Source organism: Anarhichas minor, unplaced genomic scaffold (genome assembly GCF_050575085.1).
Source record: "Anarhichas minor isolate MPS153535 unplaced genomic scaffold, ASM5057508v1 ptg000040l, whole genome shotgun sequence".
Taxonomy (NCBI): domain Eukaryota; kingdom Metazoa; phylum Chordata; class Actinopteri; order Perciformes; family Anarhichadidae; genus Anarhichas; species Anarhichas minor.
The window spans coordinates 17,910,247-17,932,987 of NW_027466486.1; the positions used below are offsets into that span (position 1 = coordinate 17,910,247).

General features: G+C 42.2%; 2 protein-coding genes across 2 annotated transcripts; both read right to left on the reverse strand.

Annotated features, from left to right (window-relative positions):
• Positions 1–1,261: 1,261 nt before the first annotated feature.
• LOC142968333 (delayed-rectifier potassium channel regulatory subunit KCNS3-like) lies at positions 1,262–2,549 on the reverse strand. The gene is given in 2 exon segments (XM_076108152.1): positions 1,262–1,484; positions 1,486–2,549. Coding segments are annotated over 2 exon segments (1,287 nt in total).
• Positions 2,550–5,136: 2,587 nt separating this feature from the next.
• wdr35 (WD repeat domain 35) lies at positions 5,137–20,572 on the reverse strand. The gene is made up of 28 exons (XM_076108027.1): positions 20,204–20,572; positions 19,990–20,107; positions 19,149–19,220; positions 18,925–19,017; positions 18,711–18,839; positions 18,422–18,555; positions 17,405–17,570; positions 17,174–17,319; positions 16,303–16,428; positions 15,711–15,896; positions 15,127–15,162; positions 14,960–15,020; positions 13,806–13,950; positions 13,332–13,401; positions 12,967–13,020; positions 12,769–12,878; positions 12,438–12,657; positions 12,248–12,328; positions 11,312–11,448; positions 10,182–10,385; positions 9,880–10,026; positions 8,944–9,076; positions 8,709–8,819; positions 7,614–7,778; positions 7,144–7,284; positions 6,893–7,049; positions 6,450–6,690; positions 5,137–5,709 (listed from the first exon to the last, which is right to left on the reverse strand). Exons 1-28 carry the CDS (start codon positions 20,225–20,227, stop codon positions 5,559–5,561), a joined length of 3,558 nt encoding a protein of 1,185 aa, XP_075964142.1. The 5' UTR covers positions 20,228–20,572; the 3' UTR covers positions 5,137–5,558.
• Between the last annotated feature and the right edge of the window lie 2,169 nt (positions 20,573–22,741).

A 22,741-nucleotide genomic window follows, 5' to 3' on the forward strand; every position in this document is an offset into this window, starting at 1 on the left:
ATACATTCATCAAATCTTCTTCACAATGTTCAATACATCCAGTGACTATACTTTTTGGTTTAAAACTTCTACAAGTAAATATATTGTGACATATAATATCCAACACTAGGAATGCTTTTAAACATAGATTTCTCACAAAACACGGTATTGCACTTGGTTTAACTTGTTTACACTGTCAGTGAAGTCAAAGGAGCAGTTTGACATTTTGGAAATGCTTTGCGTTGTTGGCTAGAGTTAGATGAGTTAATGTATATAACTATGTACGTATCTGGAGCCAAGCAGACAGCCAGGCTCTGTCCAGGTAACAACATCTACCTACCAGCACATCTAAAGCTTACTAATTGACATGTTACTTCTTTGTTTAATCGGAACAAATTCTACTAATCTGAACTACTACTATTGCACTAGTACGCTGTGTTACTGGGGATATGTGTCGGACTATTTCTTGGCAAGGTCCAGTAACTTCCGGGAGTTTCTGTTGGCTAAGAAATAGTTCATGCTGGCAGTTGGATTTTGTTGCGTTTGGACAAAGCCAGGTTAGCTTCGAGTTTGCCATTTTAGTTGTCGCCATCTTGTTTTTTGGGGAACCAGGAGTGACATGAGAGGGTGGAGCTAAGTACAACAGAATGCTGAATATGACATTTTTAGTCGACCAAAAATGGACAGACAACAGACAACTCCCAGACCGGACAACACCGTGGTAGCTACCCGCCCAAAGCATCCCCTGCTTTATGGTCTGTTTGACTCTAAATGGACCATAATTTACTAAATGAACATCATGCTGTATTGAAGAAGACTTGAAACTAGAGATTGAGATCATAAACTCATGTTTACAATGTTTACTGAGGTAATAAATCAAGAGAGAAGTAGAGTCATTTTCTCATAGACTTCTATACAATCAGACTTCTTATTGCAACCAGATGATTGGTTGGCTGGCCATTACAAAGAATAATAGTTCAAGGCACTTCTGCTTTGGCTTCACTTTTCAGACGTGGAGGTCATCTCTTGATGAGGAACTATTCCTTTAAGCCATGAACATATTTCACATCCTTGACCTTTGAATGCTAAGCACCCATTTATTTTAGACAGGTTCATCGCGGTACATTGTGCAGCCAATCCCTTTTCCCTGCTCTTGTGTCTGGTCACAGCTTCTTTTAAAACTTCTCACAAATTGTGGGTGATAAAGGAGTTTGTGGGGTTAAACGTTTTGACATTGCATGCTGGAACTCTTTCGAATACTCCTATACTCGCTGGAGAGGGTTCAGTTATTGCTTCGTCTGAGATCAATATGTCTTTGCCGCTCGTAGAATGTGGAGAATTTATTGAAGATGTTAGTAACAGGCAGAGCCACCATCAGCAGCCCACAGAGGATGCACAGGGTTCCTATCAGCTTCCCAGCTAGCGTAACGGGGAAGGTGTCCCCGTAGCCCACTGTAGTCATGCTAATGGTGGCCCACCACCAGCCAATAGGCATCGTCTGCAGATTCTTTCTCCACAAAGTAAATGAGAGCGGAAAACATTGAAATGCCCATGGACAAGAAGAGCACCAGCTGCCCCACTTCGCTGGAGCTGTTGCGCAGTGTGGCGCCAAGAGAGCGGAGGCCAGCCGAGTGGCGAGCCAGTTTTAGGATGCGAAACACTCGCATCAACCTCAAGATCTGCACCACTTTGCCGATATTCTCCAAGCTTGGGTTCTCACCTTCGTCCATTATATCACAGGCTATAGTGACATAGAAGGGCATAATTGACAATAAGTCGATCATATTGAGAGGGCCACACAAGAACTTCCTGGCTGATGGTGCAACAGCCAGACGGAGAACAAACTCGACGGAGAAGTACAGAACACAGATGATCTCAAAGAAAGTCAGCACTGGGTTTTCAATCTCCTTCTCATTGAGATCCACTTGATGGTAGTCCGGCATGCTGTGGACGCACATGGCGACAATGGAGACGATGACCACACTTAGGGATGCTACAGCCATCACTTTGGCTGAAGTGGAGTAGCCTGGATCCTCAAGACGAATCCAGATGTTCCTGCGGACATTTGCACACCAGGAGACTTCAAACATGTCTACGTCGTCTCCCGAAGCCGGCAGCTCCTCCGTAGATGAGTCAAAGCTGTGGCGCTGCAGTTCATCGCTCCCCTGATCCCAGCACTTGTCTTCTGCACGCTTCATCAGTTCATGGAACTTGTTGCTGCAGCAGAAGTCCAGGTGCCGCTCCTTGATGCCCCAATACTCAATCTCTTGAAAAAATGAGACCACGCACAACCCGTCCACCAGGTGGATTTTGCCCGTGAGGTAAAAGTTGAGAACGTAGCAGAAGAAACGCGGACTGCGGTCGAAATAGTACTCCATTTCAGAGGGACTGAAGTCATCGCAGAGCTCCAGGACTGCTTCGTCGGAGCTGCAACACAGGAGGCGACCCAGACGCGTCTGTGGGAATCGCTTCAGGACGTCGTGCTCCATTCGCTGTTTGAAACCGCCGACATTGACATTAATAAAGCAGTCGTCAGGGCACTGCGGATGCAGGACCTGTCCATACATCATGATTATTGCGTTCGGCTTTTCCTGGCAAGAATTCTCAGACGCTTTGTTGCCTGCACACAAAAACACTGAGGTTAGAATACCTTGCACTTTCTTGTTTGTCATTTGATCACAGCGATGTGCCTTACAGCAGAGCAGTCAAGCTTAAAGTTGCATATAAGTTACTGAGGCACTGTATCATGGAATGCTTGTATGGCAGCATCAGTTGCTGTTTATTTACAGTCCAGAGATAAAAGGTCTCCATCAGGAATTAAACTATATATGTTCACATTTCTCTTTGTGTTACACATCATGACAGTGCTCTGCACAATGCATTTGCATGCAATGAACATAAATTACATTTTTTTTAAATGTTGGATGGGTCAAAAACAGAAACAATTCTTAACATAAACACAACTGGCTCATTAAACTGAATGTATAGGCTGTCAATGACTCAAACTACAAAACTGGTGCTGATCGAATTATAATATTGGTGCAGCATTAGTGTATTTATGACACCAAGTGTGGTGAACATTTTACCTACAAAATCATCGACTTGGAACCCGTCAACAGTCATCAATACCTGCTGTCTCGCTTGTATTGCGTTACTGCGTTTCAAATAGCAGTGAAATGGCAAACCAGGGTCAGATTTGACACATTTCTGCAGCAAGAAAAGTTAGTAGCGTTTTAGAACCAAAATCATCACATGCAATTGAAAAGCGTAAAGTGAAATAAAACAGACTTTTACATGGACATTGGGAATTGTTGCACCAAATATTCGTGCGCAAAATAATACGACAAACCATGTCAACGGTCACGGCAAGGGGCTAATATCTCCTACATGAATTTATAAACTGGATGGAGTTGATCCAGCAGCATACCTGTCCGTGAGCTGTTCCTCCGGCGGCGCAGACATCTTGTAGAGCTCAGCCCGGAGTGGCCGGTTGCAGTGGTGAGGTGTTTGTGATCCCAGCACGGGGCGGAGCGCACCTCCTATCACCACAGTTGATCACTATGGTTGACACCGCGATCCCCACTAATAGGCTGTTTTTATACGACTCTAAACTTTAATGCGTAACGTGCTACCGGTGTCCTGAGTGCGCCAGCTCATTAAAGGTGTGTCTGATTTATCACTGTAAATATTTGATGTCTCTTTAGGGCGATAAGTGCTCGCATCCTTCTTTAAGGGCTGACCTCTGTTCCTCATTTTGTTTTCATCATATTGTGAATACTTTTTGGAAAATAAACTGCTAAAGTAATAGAATACAGTCCGGGGGGATTGAAAAGCACTGTCTAAACATTTGGTTGCAAATAAATACAATAGAATAAGACAGATTGGGTTCAGTTTATCACCATTTGCCGACTGATCATTGGATGTTTGGTGACCCAGCAGCAGAGGGAGGAGTGCAGGAGATCTCATACACAGTGTGTAATGTAAGGAATCACTCAGATGAATTGAAGATACCAGTGTGATGTCGTAATGTTGGAAATCATGGGGATAAAATGGCAACTCCTTATTCAAGTGTCATTTAAAAAACGACGGGGCCCAGCCAAGATTGAGTAATTCATTATTAGTCAATGTTAGTAATAATGAGGACAAATCGAGCTGCAGTGGCACAACAAACCACTCTGTGCTATGATCTCCTCCTGCAGGGCAGAACTACATTACAGAGCCCTAACCCTGCGCCTCACCGAAAAATAAAAGTTGCTCTGAAAACTGCAATAAAATGATATATTATTTTTCACTTTCACGAGTTAAACATTTCAATGAGTCATGATCATAATTAGCAAATATTAATTTTCTTTGAGTGCCAGTTTGTTAACATAATAACACTGTTGATAATTGAATTATTTTCTGTAAATCTTTTTTTTTTGCTTAGCAACAACATTGTTTTTTTAATGCATCTATATTTTTGTGTGCAGGACACTATGAAAATAGCACGTATTTACCCTCGGTGGAAAACAATATGCACGACTTCATACTGTAATGGCTGTGCAATCAAACATTGTGGTTTTAATAGTGCCATTTTTGAATTTTGGCTACTTATTTTTGCAACTGAGGTTGAACGCCATGCCAATTCATACAGCCCACAATTTGGCATGACACAGCCAAAAATGATCGACAAATTCAAAAATTCAAAAGACAAGAATCTCCCTTTTGGGGCACAAGGATTGAAATATGCTAAACAGAACACTGAGTCAGACGAGACAAATTGAAAAATAACGTTCATACGATGACTGCTTATGATGGTGCATGCTACTCCTTTACTGACAGCATGATGGCAGGAGAAGACTATCAGAAGCAGGTCAACATGGATCACTGAGGCGAGAGCTTCAGGACAGTAGAGCCACGAGGATTTGGTTTTGCATTACATTCATTAATGTCGTTCGCAGCAAACATTCGTGTTGTCTGAAATACTAACCATGCAATCAATGTTGGGCTCCGGGTCCAGGTCATCTGGTTGGACAATTAGTTGGGCACTATTCAGTGCAGTGGAGTTCTCAGTGAACACCACTGGTGCTGTGGGCATTGATTGCTAGTTTCCACAAGGACTAGGTTGGGAAGCCTTCTGTCTTGAGTCGCTTCCACATCATGTGCAGTGATCAGGAATGTACCATGACATTAAAAAGGTCAGCAAAATACATGGTAAATGATTGTATTAAAGTGACAGTTTATTCACCGTTCACTTTCATATAAAAATAGTACACAAAGCAGTTATGTATATTCAAGTATTTTACAACATTTTAAAAAGGTAAAAAAACACATTTAACTACAAAAAACGGATTATTTAAGACGTATAAATTGAAGCTCGTGCAACATATATTTTCTTAATATATAAGTATAAATATAAGTTTTGACTGGACACAACTTATTATGGAATGTTTCAGTTGGGGAACTTAAAGCATCAAGTTGAAAAGCAGCTATTTCTGCAAGTAAATGATTTCGGTTCATGTGCTTCACAGACTCAAACAAATATATAACATATGCAGGTCAAAGTACAGCACAATGCTTTGAGATGTGAAAACCAAGCTTCAAGCTACAGGAGTGTGACACAGTGGGCAGCAGTTATATTTGCGGATCTCCTTCCACAGGACGCAGTGTTTACACACACTGCACATCCAGAACTGGTGCTCCTGGATCGGTAGACCCGTCACAATGCAGGTGGGCAATTTCCCTTCCGCCCTAAAAAGGAGAGACCAGTACAATTAGTACGGCCATAGAGAACGTCACAGTATGAACAGAACTATGACATCGACATCAGAGAAAATCTATTGATTGTGTGAGCAGAAGTCATTATCTTACTGGTTGGATTGTTTTTAATTATGCATTTCAATCCGCAAAAATCAAAACAGCTGCGGGAAAAAAGTTTTTGGATTCCATGTGGATAGGCTCACAGAGATAGATGGTTTGAATTTTAATTGACGTGCAATTTATATATTTATCACTAATTATTCTGTGTTCTGATCAATCAGCCACCGGTCGTTTATACCTTTGATCTGGTTTGAAAGGTGGTCTCTATAAAGGCGGGTCCAAAGAGTCGATCAGATGACGCATCGATTGTGAATTGAAACATCTTCAATAGTCATTTGCCTGTTGGGTGCCGTAAAGCTCACAGTCGGAGCCACAAGCCAATTACTGTTGTTCCTCTCAATGTAGATTCAGACAAATTCATCATGTCTTTATTATGTCTCTACTTCTCGTGGTAATCTGTGAATCTGAGCTAAGCAGACTTTACCATAGAGCATAATGACATAAAAAAAGCATTAATGTAATTGTCCAAATCTGTGTAAGACGGAAAAACTGGCAACATAATGACTTATAAATAATATAACAATGTCATTTTGCAGCCATACAGTTTAGGAAGCTAGTCTCCCGTCAGCGTTCGGAGCCAGAGTTAGATGTGCACCCTTCGGTGCCCTCACCCCTCTGATGATCCGGCCAGCTCTATCACGTGGCTGTCCTTTGGGGTGTGCTTGGTGAAGATCTCCAGGGACAAGTCCTCATAAAGCTGCCGCTGCTCGAGGTCCAGGCTCTCTAGGGACTCCAGCTTGATGAAGGCCTGTGAGCACGTGCCGAAGGCCCTGTTGGCTGCGGCGCAGACGGCGAGCAGAGAGTAGATCTCCACCGCCGGGATGATGTCCTCATACTCACGCAGGTGAAGTGCTTTAATGATGGAGAAGCAGTGAAGGGTTAGAGTCAGAGGGCAATACTTAAATGTGGTTTTCTACGTAACAGTCTAAAAAGAGAGAACGCCCTACATAAACTAAATAATAGCTCACAAACTCTACTCCTGTCTTTGAGTCATTGTGGAAAATATTGAGTCATAATTACATCATACGGTGAAGTGTCCTGTGTGACTCGGTACCTGTGCGCATGGCGTTCTCCATGTAGCCTTCATACAGCTGCCTCTGGGCAAGCAGAAAGAAGTGATACGCCTCCGCTCCACGCCAGGCGTTGTCCACAATATGATTGTCTGAAGAGGTTGCATCCTCCTCGAGCAGCCCGGCGAGCGCAGATGTCGCCTAATTACAGTTTAGTGATATTTCAAAGCTTTTGTACAAGAGAAATAGATTCATAGTATATACACGTAATCATGTATTAGTATTGAGATATTACCTCAGACGTCTTCCCTTTGGCTTTGCTCTGCTGTGAAGTCTTCACCTGCTCGTGGTAATTTTCAACGAGTCGTGCTGCCAGCACGTAGAGCTTCTTCACCCGCAGTGGTCGGGTCCCTTTCTCCGCCTCCTCATCCGCTATCTGTAACAGAAGGGATTTAAGTCCATGCCCACAAACAAGCTATTCCAGCAATTAGTCAGCTACATATCAGAATAGAATGCGTATATTACAGAATAATCTTTCCCTCAGTTATCAAATTGCCTAGTATCCTGATTCAAGATGTGATTCATCGTTATTGAAATTATTAACCCTTAAAATGCTGCTCCAAGGGGGCTGATGGAAGCTGAAGAAAAGAACAATAACCAGTTAGCTCTAAGAGAGTTAGATCTCTGTGTCTGAATGTGGAAGTCCCAGAAAACACTTTTCATGAAGCTACTCAGAATCAATGAACATGAAAACATAAGCCTAACCTTGAACAAGAGTTTGGCTGCATCCAGAAAATGGTGGGCTTTCCGATACAGCTCCACTGCCTCGAGGGTTTTATTCTTCTCAAGAAGATGCGACGCATATTTGGAAAGAAGAGATTTGATCTCCTTCATGTTGTGGGTCCTGGCTAGTTCCACTGCTTTGTTCCACTGTGAGAGAATGACAACGTTCATTCAAAATGACCACATCATTACTTTTGCCTGTAGCTTTTTAAATATGGCATTTTTTCAGACGAATCTAAATTAATAGTCAGAAAAGTCAGTGCTATGAATGCAACACTGAATTGAAGTTCAGTGAAAATCAGTTTTTTTTTATTTTTATAAAAAACAGACAAAATGTGGCTCCCGGTAAATGGAAATGACTCATAATAGTCATAGTATATAATTACAGCACAAATGAAACATGCTTTAACATAAAGCCAGCTGTTGTTACTAAGTAAAACAGCTGCAGCTTAATTACCGTATTTTCCGCACTATAAAGCGCACCGGATTATAAGGCGCACCTTCAATGAATGGCCTATTTTAGAACTGTTTTTATATATAGGGCGCACCGGATTATAAGGCGCATAGAATAGAATAGCGTCGTAAGCGTGTCTCTTGAAAGGTGCCATTTTGGGGTCTTTATACACACAAGTGGTGTTGGACTAGGAGTAAGCACAGTACCGGTGTTTACCGCGGTGCGGCTTTGTAGTTTACCAGTCGTACTGAAACATTTTGACAGAGCGCCGTGTACAACCAGTATGGATCAACCAATTAACCAATTGATCCATATATAAGGCGCTCCGGATTACAAGGCGCACTGTCGTTTTTTGAGAAAATTAAAGGCTTTTAAGTGCGCCTTATAGTGCGGAAAATACGGTATGTATGTAAAGAAAGTTCTTCCCTTTGTCCAAACCATCTTGAGCTAGATGTTAAAATTGACATTGGAAGAGCAAAGCTGGAGAGCAGCATTCACACTGGAAGGCTAAATATCCCTCAGGAGGAGGGTGGGGGTGGGAGGACAGCAGCTGCCACAGTGACTACTACAAAGCTGTCTTTACTACAAACTCTGGCGCCACAGGTTCTCTGTCCGTCTCTCACCTGGTTCAGATGGACGCAGGTGTCAACGGCAGCTTTGGGCTGGTTGCACTTAAGGTAGGCCGTCACAGCTTGTTCACACATGCCCACAGTGGCAAACATTTGCCCAATATCCTAAAACACAGAGATGGAGACAATAGAGTGTTTGGTTTTTTGAAGGATTCAGAGTCGTTGATGTCTGAAGCCTCTACGTGAAGCCCAAAGAGAAATATCAAAGACATCGGAACCTTCGGCTCACCGGTAAAAGCTGATGATTCTCTGGAAGCACAGCGGTCAGCTTTTCAAGGCCGTCATAGTCCTCTAACATGTAGTAGCATTCCGCCAGCCTCTCCTGGTTACGACCCTGAAGGTAGTACTGCACTGCATTGACCCTTCGACACAGTAAGGATTTAGATTTAAAACCTGAAGTGGAGCAAAGTTTCCTCTGATGTTTCAGTACAGGTTTACATCTTAAATGCACTGAAAGGTCGCTCTAATAATTCCTAGTGTCAATACGTGCTGTGAGGAGGTCCCATCCTAGTGATGGGGGGGGAACAGAGTCATCGATCTGTGCAAGAATGCATTCTAAAGCTCAACTGAAGATCACATGAAGCTTCAGCATTTGCTGTTAGATAAATCACATAAAGTTATAGTCTTCTTAGTACAACGTCCCTGTTCTTCTTTCCCCCCCAATGTCGCACTTAATTGTTTAACTTTGGAAGGTTCCCACTTGATTTAACTATCTCAGACTAATGACGCCTCGCATTGTTGGCATTGAGGAGAGCATAGACGGACACGGCCTCAGTTTCCTGTTGGAAAGAGCTGTCTGACAGCAAGGTAAAGTGGGGAGAATATTCTAAATATAGCAGACACTTTTTTAAAAGATTATCTTTTTGGCCTTCTGGCCTTGATTTGATAGTCAGGAGAGGGGGGAACAGAGGGGAAGACAGGCAAAGGGTTGCAGGTCGGGTTCAAACCCTGGCCGCTGCAGTAAGGACTTAGCCTTGGTACATGGGGCACCAGCTTTTTAGATAAGCCTTCTTTTAGTGTCTAAAATACGACCACAGCAGTACATTGCTTGGCTCCTGTGCTGGTACTCCTGTCTGTTTCTCAAACTATCCCTTAAATTATGGAATCTTGTTATTGTCATTTATAATACCACCGGAGAAAGAAAGGGTAAATTAAATTTCAATACCACTTCTGTCTGTCAGCAAAGTAGTCTCCGATTGCATTGTACGCCTGTTCCAGCAGAGTATCATCACAGTCCCCAGAGCCGGTTTTGAGCAGCTGGAGCACCCTGAACCAGTCTCCCAGCTTGATCCTGAGGCTGATGGCAAGGTCCCTGCGAGAAATAAATCAACTGTCGTCAGGCCGAGAGAAACGGTGGCATGATGTAACGCTGACATTAAAAATGACAAACAAAACTAAACTAAACAAGAACTAAATCAATCAGTGGAGGTCCCCATCAAATATGCACCAACAAATACAGCCAAGTACCTGCGGTCCATATCCAGGTACATCCGCTCAGCTTCCTCAAACCTGCTGAAGTAAGCCGCCACCTCCGCCTGCTTCATGGGCTCGCTCTGTAGGTTGCCCAGCCGCTTGACGAACTCGATGCCCTGGTAGTCTTTGCAACGGACGAAGGCCTGTTCGGCCGTCTTCAGATCCAGCTTCTGGAGGGCCGCCTCAGCCAGAAGACGCCTGGCACATTCATCACGGAGATAGGGGGGGCGGTAAGCTACTATCATTAGTAGGGCTGCATGGCATGATGTGTATGCATAAATCCTATTGCTAGGATGCTATGCTATGTTATCAGGCTGTATGAAGTCAAGCCGTGACTAAGAATTTTTGTCTGTAATCAATTAGTCTGTGACAATCTCATGACTCTACAACTGTAGAACTCTAAAAAAGGTTTCCTCGAGTCACAGACTGGAAATGACTCGTAGAACTCTTTTGATGTTGCCAGATTTCGAGGGATGCTGTAAGAAGTGACACACTAGCCAGAGAACACACATAAGCTGCAGCGATCACACTGCTGCTTCACAAGATTTACCATAAATCTCTCATACTCAGCAGCAATCCTCCCAAACCGGCATAGGGTATATATGCTCCGATGAAAGACAGCAGTGACAGCAGCTATTAATCGGTGCTAATTTGACCTGGCAACGAAGCTCAAACAACTCTCGATCAGACAATTTAGGATTCATTTTTGAGAACTGATTTTGCTACTTTGTATCACTATTTCCCGTGTTTACTTTGATTAAATCACTTGTAAAGGGACATCAGGCGGCTGCCACGCCACACCTCACACACACACACACACACACACACACACACACACACACACACACACACACACACACACACACACACACACACACACACACACACACACACACACACACACACACACACACACACACCAGAGGGGTCCAGTAAAACTCGGTGTTCTGCCTTTTTATGTGGGAGACCAAAGCTCATTAATCCTGTGCTTCAAAGCCTCTCTTCCAATTTATTCAAAATCTGTTTGTTTTTCTTGAAATGCGTCAGATTGATGAGATTAAAACTGTTTCAACCAAACCTTTTTTTGTTGTTATCATTGTACTAGATAGAAATGTTGCATTTACCAGAGTCTTGGGTGAGGATTGTCTTCAATGAACTGCGAGGCATCTTCAATCCCCACTTTTTCAATCAATGCACGACTGTCTCTTAGGGAGCGGATTTCAAAGTTGATGAGGTTGTCTTTGTTTGGCCTCTCTGGATCCTGTGGAGCAAGATACCACGACCGAGTGTTTAAGGAAATCAACAAGTGCAAACTGCGCCGTTCAGCACGTTCAAGGTACAACAAAATAGTTATGAGGAAAGCCTCTGCTAACACTACAAAGGGCCCAATTCACATCATTTTGTAATCAGCTGTTACCACATGAGTCAACAGATAACATCAAGACAAGTCAGTATTAAGTCTAAACAATTGTAAATCCATCCGTTTTAGGATATTTTAAGGAATACTTCACACAAAATGACCATTTGTTTATCTCACACTGTATTGCCTTGAATTCTTGAAGAAAACTTTGTTTTTCTCTCATGCATCCACAGTAAACAGAACCAAAAAACGGAGAAAGGTCTTGATGAGTTGAAGTAAACGGAGGGGGCGGGTCTTCGCTAAAATCGTATCATTTAAACGTACTACTTTTCTGTGCTAGTCCGAGAGTTTTAAATTGATTTTAGCGAGAATGCATGTGTTGTACTGAAGTAGTGAGCGTACGAATGGATAAAGCGATCAACTCTGTTTTATTTCTCATTTGCTTCCATGTAAAGGTTTCAGCTTGAATATTAAATATCATACATGCATGTTGCTTTTGGATCGGCTGATACGAGACAAGTTTTCTTCTAGAATTTAAGGAAACACGCAGTGAGTAGCTGATATACAAACAGTCATTGTGTGTGTGAAGCATTCCTTTAATAGCCAATACGGTAAGTATCTTGATATGAGCATAAATGGTTATGTTTCAGATTCCAACATGATTGTGTTGGGACTTTCATGGGCCATATCAAAGGTGTACCTTCATGATTTCATCAAGCAGGACAGATTTGATTTCCAGGTCTTCGAAGTTGCAAATGTAGCCAGACGTTTGGATGGGTTCCTGTTAAAAAAAGAATAATAATACATGATGGCAACAGTTGCTAAATGTTTTTTTCCACAACAATGCAAGACAATGCAGCTGACCATCACACAAACACCCGAGTACTCACCTCTGGGTCTAGGTTCCTGAACACATACATCCTGGTCTTCTCCATCATGGCAAAGAGGTCAGGATTGTCATGCGCCCACTTCATGTCCCAAACATCCTTACGCTCAAACTTGGATGGATCTCCTGCAGACGCCTGGTTTCCTGTGCCGTCGCCTGAGGAGCCACGGACTTCCAGGTCCAACAGAGTCAGAACGCCTGCAATGTCGATTATGGCCAGACGGCTAAATAGAAAAAAAATGATTAAATGTTTATGAAAACTGTGTTTGAGCTGGTTAATAATATAGATCTGTACAGCAACAAGTTTAATATGCATAACACCAATCAACGCTTGCCTGGAGTTGCAGTTCAAGGACAGATAGAAGGCTCTGTTGTTCAAAGTGTATTTGTGGATGAGAACAACATTTGGGAGGCTGAATCTATGGATGGTACCAGACTCTCGGCCCTGAAGAGCACACATGCACCCAAACACTCAATGTTTTACTTTCATTGCATGATTCAGAACTGTTGAATTGAAACAGAGCTGTACATACCACTATCAGGGTTTTATCTGTTGCTGTAATACAACAAATGGGATCTCGAGTTGCCTGAAACGGAAAAAGAGTATAAATGTTTACCAAAATGTTAACATTTTTACAAAAATGTTAACATTTCAAAAGTAAGGCTCGAGACAGTTTAGGTGAACTGAACTCAGCGACAAAGGTTTTCTTTTGATTAGACAAAAAAGGGTTTCACATACAGTAGTTGGAGAGACTAAATTAAAATGCAATGTATTAGTTTCACAGTATACTGTTCTAAAAATGGCTCAGAAGTGTCTGCAGAGTTATTTACTGATTTTGTGCTTCAACCTGGACGTTACAAAAACCTGTGCGACCTGAGAGGTGAAAATGTCTCTTACTGTGAAGGCTTTTGCAAAATCTGGACTGCTGTCGCTGGCTGCAGATGGACTGCTGTCAATGTGATAGACCCTTGAGAGGCAGGAAGTGAGAACACATGAGAAAGAGCCAGCGAGGCTGACAGACTGTTGCCCTTTCCACTGAGGTGAACTGTTGTCCAGGTGCTAGGATAGCCCTGGCAGAACATTAGGTCATGCCCAGCCTGTCTGGAACCTCAGTGGCCTTTGATTCAGATGAATGGATCCTCTTCATGGCGCTGTCAGTAAATACAAACACTGAAACAGGGAGCCAGTGAACCCAAGGTTTCATCCACTGACTCACAGAATAGAGCTTTGTGCTTAATCTTGGCTCCCTGTAACTTTCCATGATCTGCTTGATGTGTACTGCAAGTTCTGACATGGCCGTTCTATTCAGTGTAGATGCTGCTCCACTGTACTGTAAATGTTAGGGCAATGCCTGAAAAAAAGACACCTCACCTCTCTCTTCCCTCCTTCTTAGTTCTGGTCACTTGGTTGATCTCCAGGGCAGTTAATTTCTTTGCCACTCTGTACTGCCACAAGTAGAAAGCCTCTTTGGATGCGGCGATCACGTGCGTCTTGGTCATGGTGACAAACAGCGGATCTGACCAAGTAGACAAGTGACAGACGTAGTGAGAAAGATGAGGATCAACGTCGAGTGTGTATACAATTATGTAATTTGGGCACAAGTAAATCAATTGTAAGCACTTCTTTTTGTAATGTCATTTGGTGGATCTTGTGTGAGCCCAGCTTCTGGCATCACATTACAAATGCGTACCGATGTCACAATCTAAGAGCATTTCTACATTTGTAGTTTGCTCTTGTTACTCCATACAGTTTCAGCAGCTATTCACAAACAGTAATTAGGTATTCACATTTTATTTGGGTGGTATAAAGTTGCATAAAACATAATTCATTCTCTTGCAATGAACTATGCCAAAGTACACTGAAAAAAACTGGCAATTAATGTTTGTAAATCGGTTTTTCTGTGACTTTGAACAAGGAAAAGCTCTGCATGTTTTAAGTGTGGATGAATACAAGTAGATAAAGCAAAGTGTTCTTAAACAGATACACACAAACAAACAAAAAATCCATTATGAGGCCACAAGGAGAAGGAGACACCTCCAGAAGGCCCACACAGGTTATTATTATTTACCTAGGTGCTCAATCTGAAGCCCATTCAGTCCCACTAAGCCTTTCAAATCTGCAGACTTTGAACCGTCTTGGCCACAGGCCTGAGCTCAGAAAAACATTCGGACACTTGCAGCAGAGACAGAATGCTGAATATTTGTGAGATATGAAGACGCTCGATGCGAACAGTCTGTTTGCTATAGGATGCTGTGGGCCCATGAAAGATGGAACTGTGGGCAGCAGGTGGCAGAACGCCATCCACCGTTTCTCTATAGACGGGGTGCGATGTCTCACGTTGGCTGGAAGAAATACTCAGACCGTATGGCAGATTAGGACTTTGATCAGCCCACTGTTGGGCCACAAGAAGATTACTACCAAGTTCTCCTCTGTGTGCCCACTGCATGCGAGCTCACAGGGCACATGGCTTGTTTGTGTGAGAAAATTCTCATTTTTGAATGTGTTTCTTTACTGTATAAACTCACCAATGTCAATGTATTTCGAGTCCAGTGGAGTCCCAATAGAGTTGCACAGAATCAGGACATACTGAAAAACACACAGTACTGCAAAGTTATTCTAAAGTTCAATTGATGATTCTTTATCAACACAAATAGTCCTCATTCTGAGTGTGTGGTTTTAAATTGTACATTACCCTTGCATGACTCCCAGACTCTAACTCAGCATCCTCCTGTGTGGCAATGAATTCAAAAATAAAACAGGAGGCAAGACAGTAGAGAGACATTTGTGATCCTTACTATTGCAGCTCACTCTGTGTCTTCCCCATTGTGTGTAAAAATGAGAATATATCTGGATAAGCTGGTCTGAGTCATACAGCACGTATCAAGTCAACCTGCAAGGTTTTATAGATCATTACAAGTCCTGTTGCTTTACTCTCACTGTTGCCATGTTAGGACATATAAACGGTAAATAGACTGTACTTGTAGAGCGCTTTTCTAGTCTTTCCGACCACTCAAAGCACTTTCACACTACTTGTCATCATTCACCCATTCACACACTGAAGGAAGGGGCTAAGTGACACCTGCCTATCAGACTAACTCATTCACACACCGTAGGCACAGCTACGGGAGCAATTTTGGGGTTAAGTGTCTTGCTCAAGCCAGGACACATCGACATACGACTAGCAGAGCCGGGGATCAAACCGCCAATCCTCTGATTGAAGAACCCTGCTCTCCACTTAGCCACAGTCGCCTCATAATAACCCGCAGGTGTCTGTACCTGAGGGTGCGTGTCATCTGCTTTGCTGGCTAGGATGCAGAAGTCCCCTGAGGTGGTGATGGACATCAAGCTCTTGACATACTTGACAAACTTCTCGTTGTTTTTGGTGTCCCAGAATACCACGCAGTACTCCTGGCGCTCTGGCTTTGTGTAGGCATACACCACTGTGCTGCAGCAGTAGCCCCACTGTTAGGAGAAAGGGGCAGGTGAGATTCACCATATGTGTGGGGATTCTGAACTCTGGGAAGGTATATGATCAAACAAAAGATATGTTTCTTCATACAAACCTTTAGGTAGATATTTGTTACTTGGAAGTGACGTCCAGTAGTTATTTCCCCCCCAAATGGTCAATTGTACTGTAGGTTTTTCAGGCAGTGAAGTTATTTAGGTGTCACTGCTTTTTGAATATTTGGAAACATGATGTGAAACTATCGATAGCAATCTGTACCCTGAGCAACTGGCCAGAGCTTTAACGGTACTCATGCCAGATGAAGTATTATATTAAGTTTCTCTATCTACGAGTGTCTTCAAAAACAGTTTTTTTCCCTCCTGAAACTTGAATTAAAAGCAAGCCACAAGTGTTGCTATTTACCTTATAGTCGGGTCTTATGTTGGCAAAGTAGATGTAGGAGTCCACGGCCAGACCGATACGCAGCCCTCCTCCCTCCCAGCCAACTCCTGTCATCTGCTTCCCCGGCACTTTAAGAGTTCTCAGATGCTGTGTAAACAAGAAAGAGTGCAAAATCTCAAATTTCTCCCGTCTCATGGCATTTTTATATCCCCACTGGGGTTCTCAGGGGACATGGGTATGCAAGGGATGACTTTTAATCAATTTCAATGACTTAAGAACTGCTTTGCCAAGTGATGAGATTTCTGGCTTTCAGAGTACATTTCCAACATGACTTGCATTTTCAACAGCTCGACAATGTAGAAAAACACAACAGAGAAATGTACTTCCTGTTTAAAGGGCCAGTGTTTAGCATTTAACCATTGGCAGAAATGTATTATAATATTAATGAGTATGATTTCTTTAGTGTATAATAACTCGAAACTAAGAATCGTTGCATTTTCGTTACTTCAGAATGAGCAGTTTATATCTACATGCGGAGTGGGTGGTCTTCATGGAGTTCACTATGTTGCCCCGGCATGTTTCTACAGTAGCCCAGAACGGACAAACCAAACACTGGCTCTAGAGAGGGCCATTTGCATTCTTGCGTCCCACGCTTGGACGCATGGGAACAGCTTCAGTTGGCTAAATGCCGCCAAATCCTACACACTGGCCTTTTAAATGAAATCAAAAAACTGAAACAAAACACAATAGACATTGTATTCATTATCAACTCAGTCCATTCCATGTAAATTCTTCTTTTTGGTCCCTCATAGGATACTGACGGCAGTGTACTGCTTATGCCTCGTCTTTTTGCACAAAACTCTGTGTACGGTAACATAACCTTCACCCTCACCTCTCCAAATGGCGTGTAGAACTGCACGACATTGAACTCCTTCTCCGAATTTGAGGCTTTGAGGGAACCTGCTACCGCCAGGACACTGCCACAATGATTCCACTGGATACTGACCACATTCATCAGAGTGTCGATGCACACAGGGTCTGAAGAAAAGAGCAGCAGCATAGCTCATCACCATCGGTAAACATTTCATTGAAGTGTATACACTGCAGTCTTTGAAGGTCTTACTTTCATCATTCTCATAGCGCATGACCTGGCATCGCCCACTGTCAAAACAGATGGCGAGACATGGACAGTCTGGTTCAACGTAACCGCCAGCTCCTGCATACCAGTGGATACCTGCGATACTGATCGCTCCAGTCGCATTGGCGAGACAGCTGATGGTCATTTTTATCTGAAACACAACATCAAATTATTATTTTCTATTATTTTCATGTTAGTAATTGGCAAATTAATGAATACATTTTCCCGATGCAAAGAGAAGCTTTAAAGGGACATTTGTCACATCAGTGTTGATGGTAAATGTAGTCGATTGAAGCAATAATTGTCTGGACTCCACCTCAGGGTAGCCAGGGGGCGCGCATGTGTGAATAAAGTTTTAAAAAAACAGAACTTACTTCTTCTCTTCACAAGTATTGCAAACTAGCTATGTCTAAAATATGCGTGCAGAGTATGTTATGGAAGAGGATGCATTTTACAGTGTTTTGGCTGGCTCGGATATTCAGCTGTATTTATTCGAGACAGTACACGGCTGAGGAAATGCGAAAAGAGAGGCTGAGGCTGCAGCAGGGAGGACATGGCCGGCAGGGACCGTCCAGGGGTCAGAAGCTTGTGCGCAATGCATCCTGGTAAATGTTGGCGCTGCCGGCTCAGCTCTCTGGGTCAATAGTGTGGGAATGTATTGCTTAAATTGACATGTATTTACCATTAACACTGATTGTCAGCCACATAAAAGGTGGTGAATTTTCCCTTTAAGCAAGCATTGGAGTTGGTAGTGGTGAGCATGGCTGTCTGGTGCATGTTTTTGATATCACTAGGAGTCACCTTTCTTTTTCCAAGTCTGACACAGAGGGGCTTTACAAAAATTCACATTAACAAGATTATATAATATAGCACCATTTCAAGCCTTAAGCAGGCTAATGATTTGCCAACAATATGCGCTCTGATAATGTATAATAGACTCTTCCTAAAGCTGCTAGTTCCACTAAAATGACATTTCTATTTTACTTAGCCTTCTGCACTCACTATGAAGTTTCCTTGATTGTCATAGATGTGCACTTCCCCGTTGGCCATGCCGAAGAGGAGGATCTTGCTGTCTGGCGACCACGCCACATGAGCAAGCTGATTTCCCTTTAGCTCCTTCCCCCAAATCCGGTTTCCTACAGCAACAAAAAGGGCATTAATCCTACTGTGCATGTTCATACTCAGTATTTGAATAAAGCAATTCTTTATGCTAAATCTTGATGGAAAAATATTGGGATTGATCGCCATTTGTTAGATTTTTAGCAGAAACACTGTAAATGTGTTTTTTTACCATCTACAGATCCAACAATGACCGCTCCATCTTCATACACAATGCAGATCTTCTGACCGTCAGCGTTCCAGCTCATGCTCCTCACCACCGACTTGTTCCGGTTGTTGATCATCTCCTCGTACCATGCACCTTCGGAAGGGGGGAAGACAGACAACTGTGAAAGCCAAATTCATTACAAGACAACTTGCATTTTTGATTTGACGGCAGTAAACACCTTTGTAGAGCATCCATACAATGATGAGTCCATTCTGGTCACTGGTTGTCAGCTTTTCATACTGTTCGTTCCACGTGACCACTTGTACTGCACCTGCAAAGTGTAGTAGTCATGAAGTGTAAGATACTTTTCAAGTGGCCCGCTGCACGTCCCTGCACCACCTAAATATGTACGCTGCCTGTTACTATAGTATCGTGATTTGGTAACAGCTGAATTTAACTTACCACTGTGTCCCTCTAGAGTCTGGTTCATTGACAGATTACTGGGTGCAGCAAGACCTTTAAGTTTGGCATCATCTGTTGACAAAGCAGAAAAAGAGATCAGGTTCAGAACCCCAACAATGTCCAAGCAACTCTCAGTGAGGGAATCGTCAATCAACTTTTTGAAAGACCAGCACTTGTCTACAGCATTGGAGCAGTAGTGTGGAGGTAAAACCAGCACAGAGCTTTCATTGTTTCTTTCACTTTACTGTTGGTGTTTGTTTAGCAACATAATAACATAATACCAGTGGATCTGTCCAACACACGGAGTGGACAAGGTGGTACCATTTCTACTTACAGTGACTGGACACTGAGGCACCAGAACAGAGCCAAAAAGCTTATGAAAGTTTTCAGATTGTTTTCTTACACGCTGTAAGAGCAGTCGTTAAAAAAAACCTCAGATCTAAATCATATGGGTACGTGATTAATGGCTTTGACTGTGACAAATAAACTTGACTGTTTTCATCAATTATTTTTATTTTCATCGTTTATATATTTATATCATCAAGTCTTACCAAACCTTGAAACTAGAAAGGGATTTCATCTAATGAAATGAGTGACAATACTCCAGTTATTTTAAGTTTGGGTTCCTCTTTTATGCAGCACACCTCTCACAGTTATACGCTGTAAAGCACTTCACATGTCAAGCAGCTTTGCATTGTGTATTGCATGTGTTTAGTATTTTCCTAATATATGGTACAGATTTTCACCATCTATGGTCGTTAGGCCTGGGGTCGCTATAACCAGCCTGTAAATCAGAGGTATTAGGACTGTGCAGGCTCTGAGTTCCATCCCCTGAACTCACCTGTCTGAGTTTCTAGCTTGAGCACTCTGAGGAGACCATCGTCTCCTCCGCAGGCAATGAAGCCTTGATCTTTGTTCCAGGAGACACATTTTAGATGGATATTGTTGGGGATAGCAATCTATGAAACACAAACCACATTGTTAACCAACACTCTATGTTTTAACAAACGTATTGATAGTTGAGTTAACGTTAGGTGGCAGCAGCGCAGACCCACCTTCTTGCTGAGGTAGATAAACATGGCGGTAGTGCTAACGTAACAGACCTCTACCAATCCGAAATGAATTGCTTACTGCGTAGGTATACTAGTTAACATAGAAAGACACCAACCACACGTTAATTAGCAAACTAATACTAGAGTGAGCTAACTTTTTCAACCTAGCTATGCTACATCACTCAGCCTCAGTCTGACCGATGTTAGCATACACCCTTAGCTTTGCTAGTAAATTGTCTAATGGGACACAGTTAACGTTAAGATACCAAGTACCAACGACGGTAACGTTAAATGTAGCCTCTTAAATTAACGCTACGTCTATAGTTGAAAACGTAAGCAAATGTATTACAGAAAAACGGTTCAAATACGACGTTTCATTGCTTGTGTTGGAGGACTGCAGTACTCAGAAGTTGTAGCTTCATTCGGTCTCCCGTGGTAACCGTAAACCGGAAGAGGGTTTAGGGTCTTTCTGGTAATTGTAGTTTTTCATGTTCGCTTTCTGGTGATGGCCATTCTTTTGAGGATCCGTCCCTTTGGCTGCATCGCTTGTGAGCCGCTAATTTGTTTATTATTTGGGACTTAAATGTTCTGCTACCAGAGGAAAAGATCTGCACTTTATTTAGCATACTGTAAAACTGCAGTAGGCTCCATACAGTGGTTCTACATGATTGAATGAATGCATGACAAAAGCTTAACCCAGGGGCGTTTCTAGGATTGAAAGACAGGGGGGCTTAGCCCCAAGGGGATTGGCATGTTGGCAATTTTTTTGGGGGCCCATTTGGGGCCGTGGATATCCATTGTTTCAGACAGTTCATAGATTGGTTCAATCAGAAAGAGTGTGATTTTGCTCTGTAGTTTTGCTTGCATTCAGTATATGATAACGCAAGAGACCGAATTTCAGGGTCATAGTGAAATTTGACAACACAAATATGAACTTTTCTCAAATAAAGAGAGAGAAATAATTTTCCTGCTTGTAAAGGAAAGACGGATAAACTAGCTTTCATATCCGCGTCACTCCCAAATCCTAATTCTTAAAGGGACCGCACACAATGGATGGAGAATGGACCGGACAGTGTCAACTTTATATCGTTAAGTATGATGATAGGCTGTTGGATTGTAATTTGAAGGGGGAGAAAACATACAAACCAGAACGCACACACATATGTAGCATGTTAGAGTTATAAACAACTTGTCCATGTGAGAAACAATAGTTTAATTTAATGGCATCACGAAAAAAAAAATCAGCCCCCCTGAAATAGGCCTAACGACGCCCCTGGCTTAATAAACCAGCATTTAAATACATAAGTGAAAGTATAGTCACTCTCAAGATTTGTTCTGAGATGCTAAAAGTCCTTATCCTGATTGGTAACTAAGCTACAACACACAATACAAGTCAGATATGATCCATTGTTTGAGAATATTTATTTTCCATGCGCAACTATACACCCAATAGAAAATATACAGACAAGTTGTTTTCTATCACAAAAGTACCATCATATGAACAATACTGTCAGTTTACACAAAGATTCCTGCACCACAAATACTCTTTTCAATTGGTTTCACGTGCGTTCTATTGATATGACAAAGTAGAAAATACAGTACATCTGTGTATTGTATGAAGAAAATGCTGTGCGGTAAAATGTTACTGTTTTAACTGAATGCAAAAACTTGGTGAATCTTGACTTAAAATATCACTATTCAAAACTTGAAAATTAGTATTTAATTGCTAGGACTGCTACCAGATACTTTGGTACAACACTTGCCAAGTGTGCAAAGTATTGACGCCGTCCAATAACTCCCGAAATAGTTTTCCCTCTCTTACTAAAACAATTGTACCTGTCTGTTAAACAAAACAAAACAATTCCTTTTGCGCAATACAGTTGTTGCAATATTTCAGGTATCAAAGAAGGGGATTATAGTAATTCACTGTGATGTAACCATGCCATAGGCCAATTGGATCGGGGTAACAACAATGCTCTTGTTGTAGAAGAGATTAGTTGTTGTGTTACGGTTATGGATGGAAGCTTTGTGTTCAACAAAGAACTCTGACCAATAAATGCTCTTGCATCTGTGAATACACAAGGATCTGATACAACTTTTCCACCAAAAACATAAAAAATCAATGAAAGTATACTTTTAACATGTTTATCATAACGTTTGCACTTCTCTCTATTCTATAATTTCCCTATATATCTTACACATTTTGAGTCCATACTCAATGGCTTACACTGCCAGGAAGAAATGGAGCTTTTCTTACAAATATACAAGTACACTGTACAGTATATGTAAACGTTTACACCAGTTATACCTGACTTTACTGAAAGAAGCAATAGCATACGGTGTTGTGGATGCAAAATGCTTGTTTATGATATAAAATATTAACACAATCCTTAACACAATCCTACTGCATGATAAATCAATACCATGCAGACCTCTACCAAATCTTAGACATTTTTACTGAAGCACGACGAATCTTGAGGGTTACAGATGACTTCCGCTGGTCAAAAGATGCTCGTCCTGAACATGTCTTCATCGATGTCC

Excerpts from the sequence above, each read along its gene's own strand:
- wdr35 (XM_076108027.1), bottom strand. The coding sequence starts at position 20,227 with ATGTTTATCTACCTCAGCAAGAAG. Across the intron at positions 8,820-8,943 it reads AGAATCATCAGCTTTTACCG|GATATTGGGCAAATGTTTGC; the intron begins GTGAGCCGAAGG and ends TCTGTGTTTTAG. Across the intron at positions 7,779-8,708 it reads CCTGCGTCCATCTGAACCAG|TGGAACAAAGCAGTGGAACT; the intron begins GTGAGAGACGGA and ends ATTCTCTCACAG.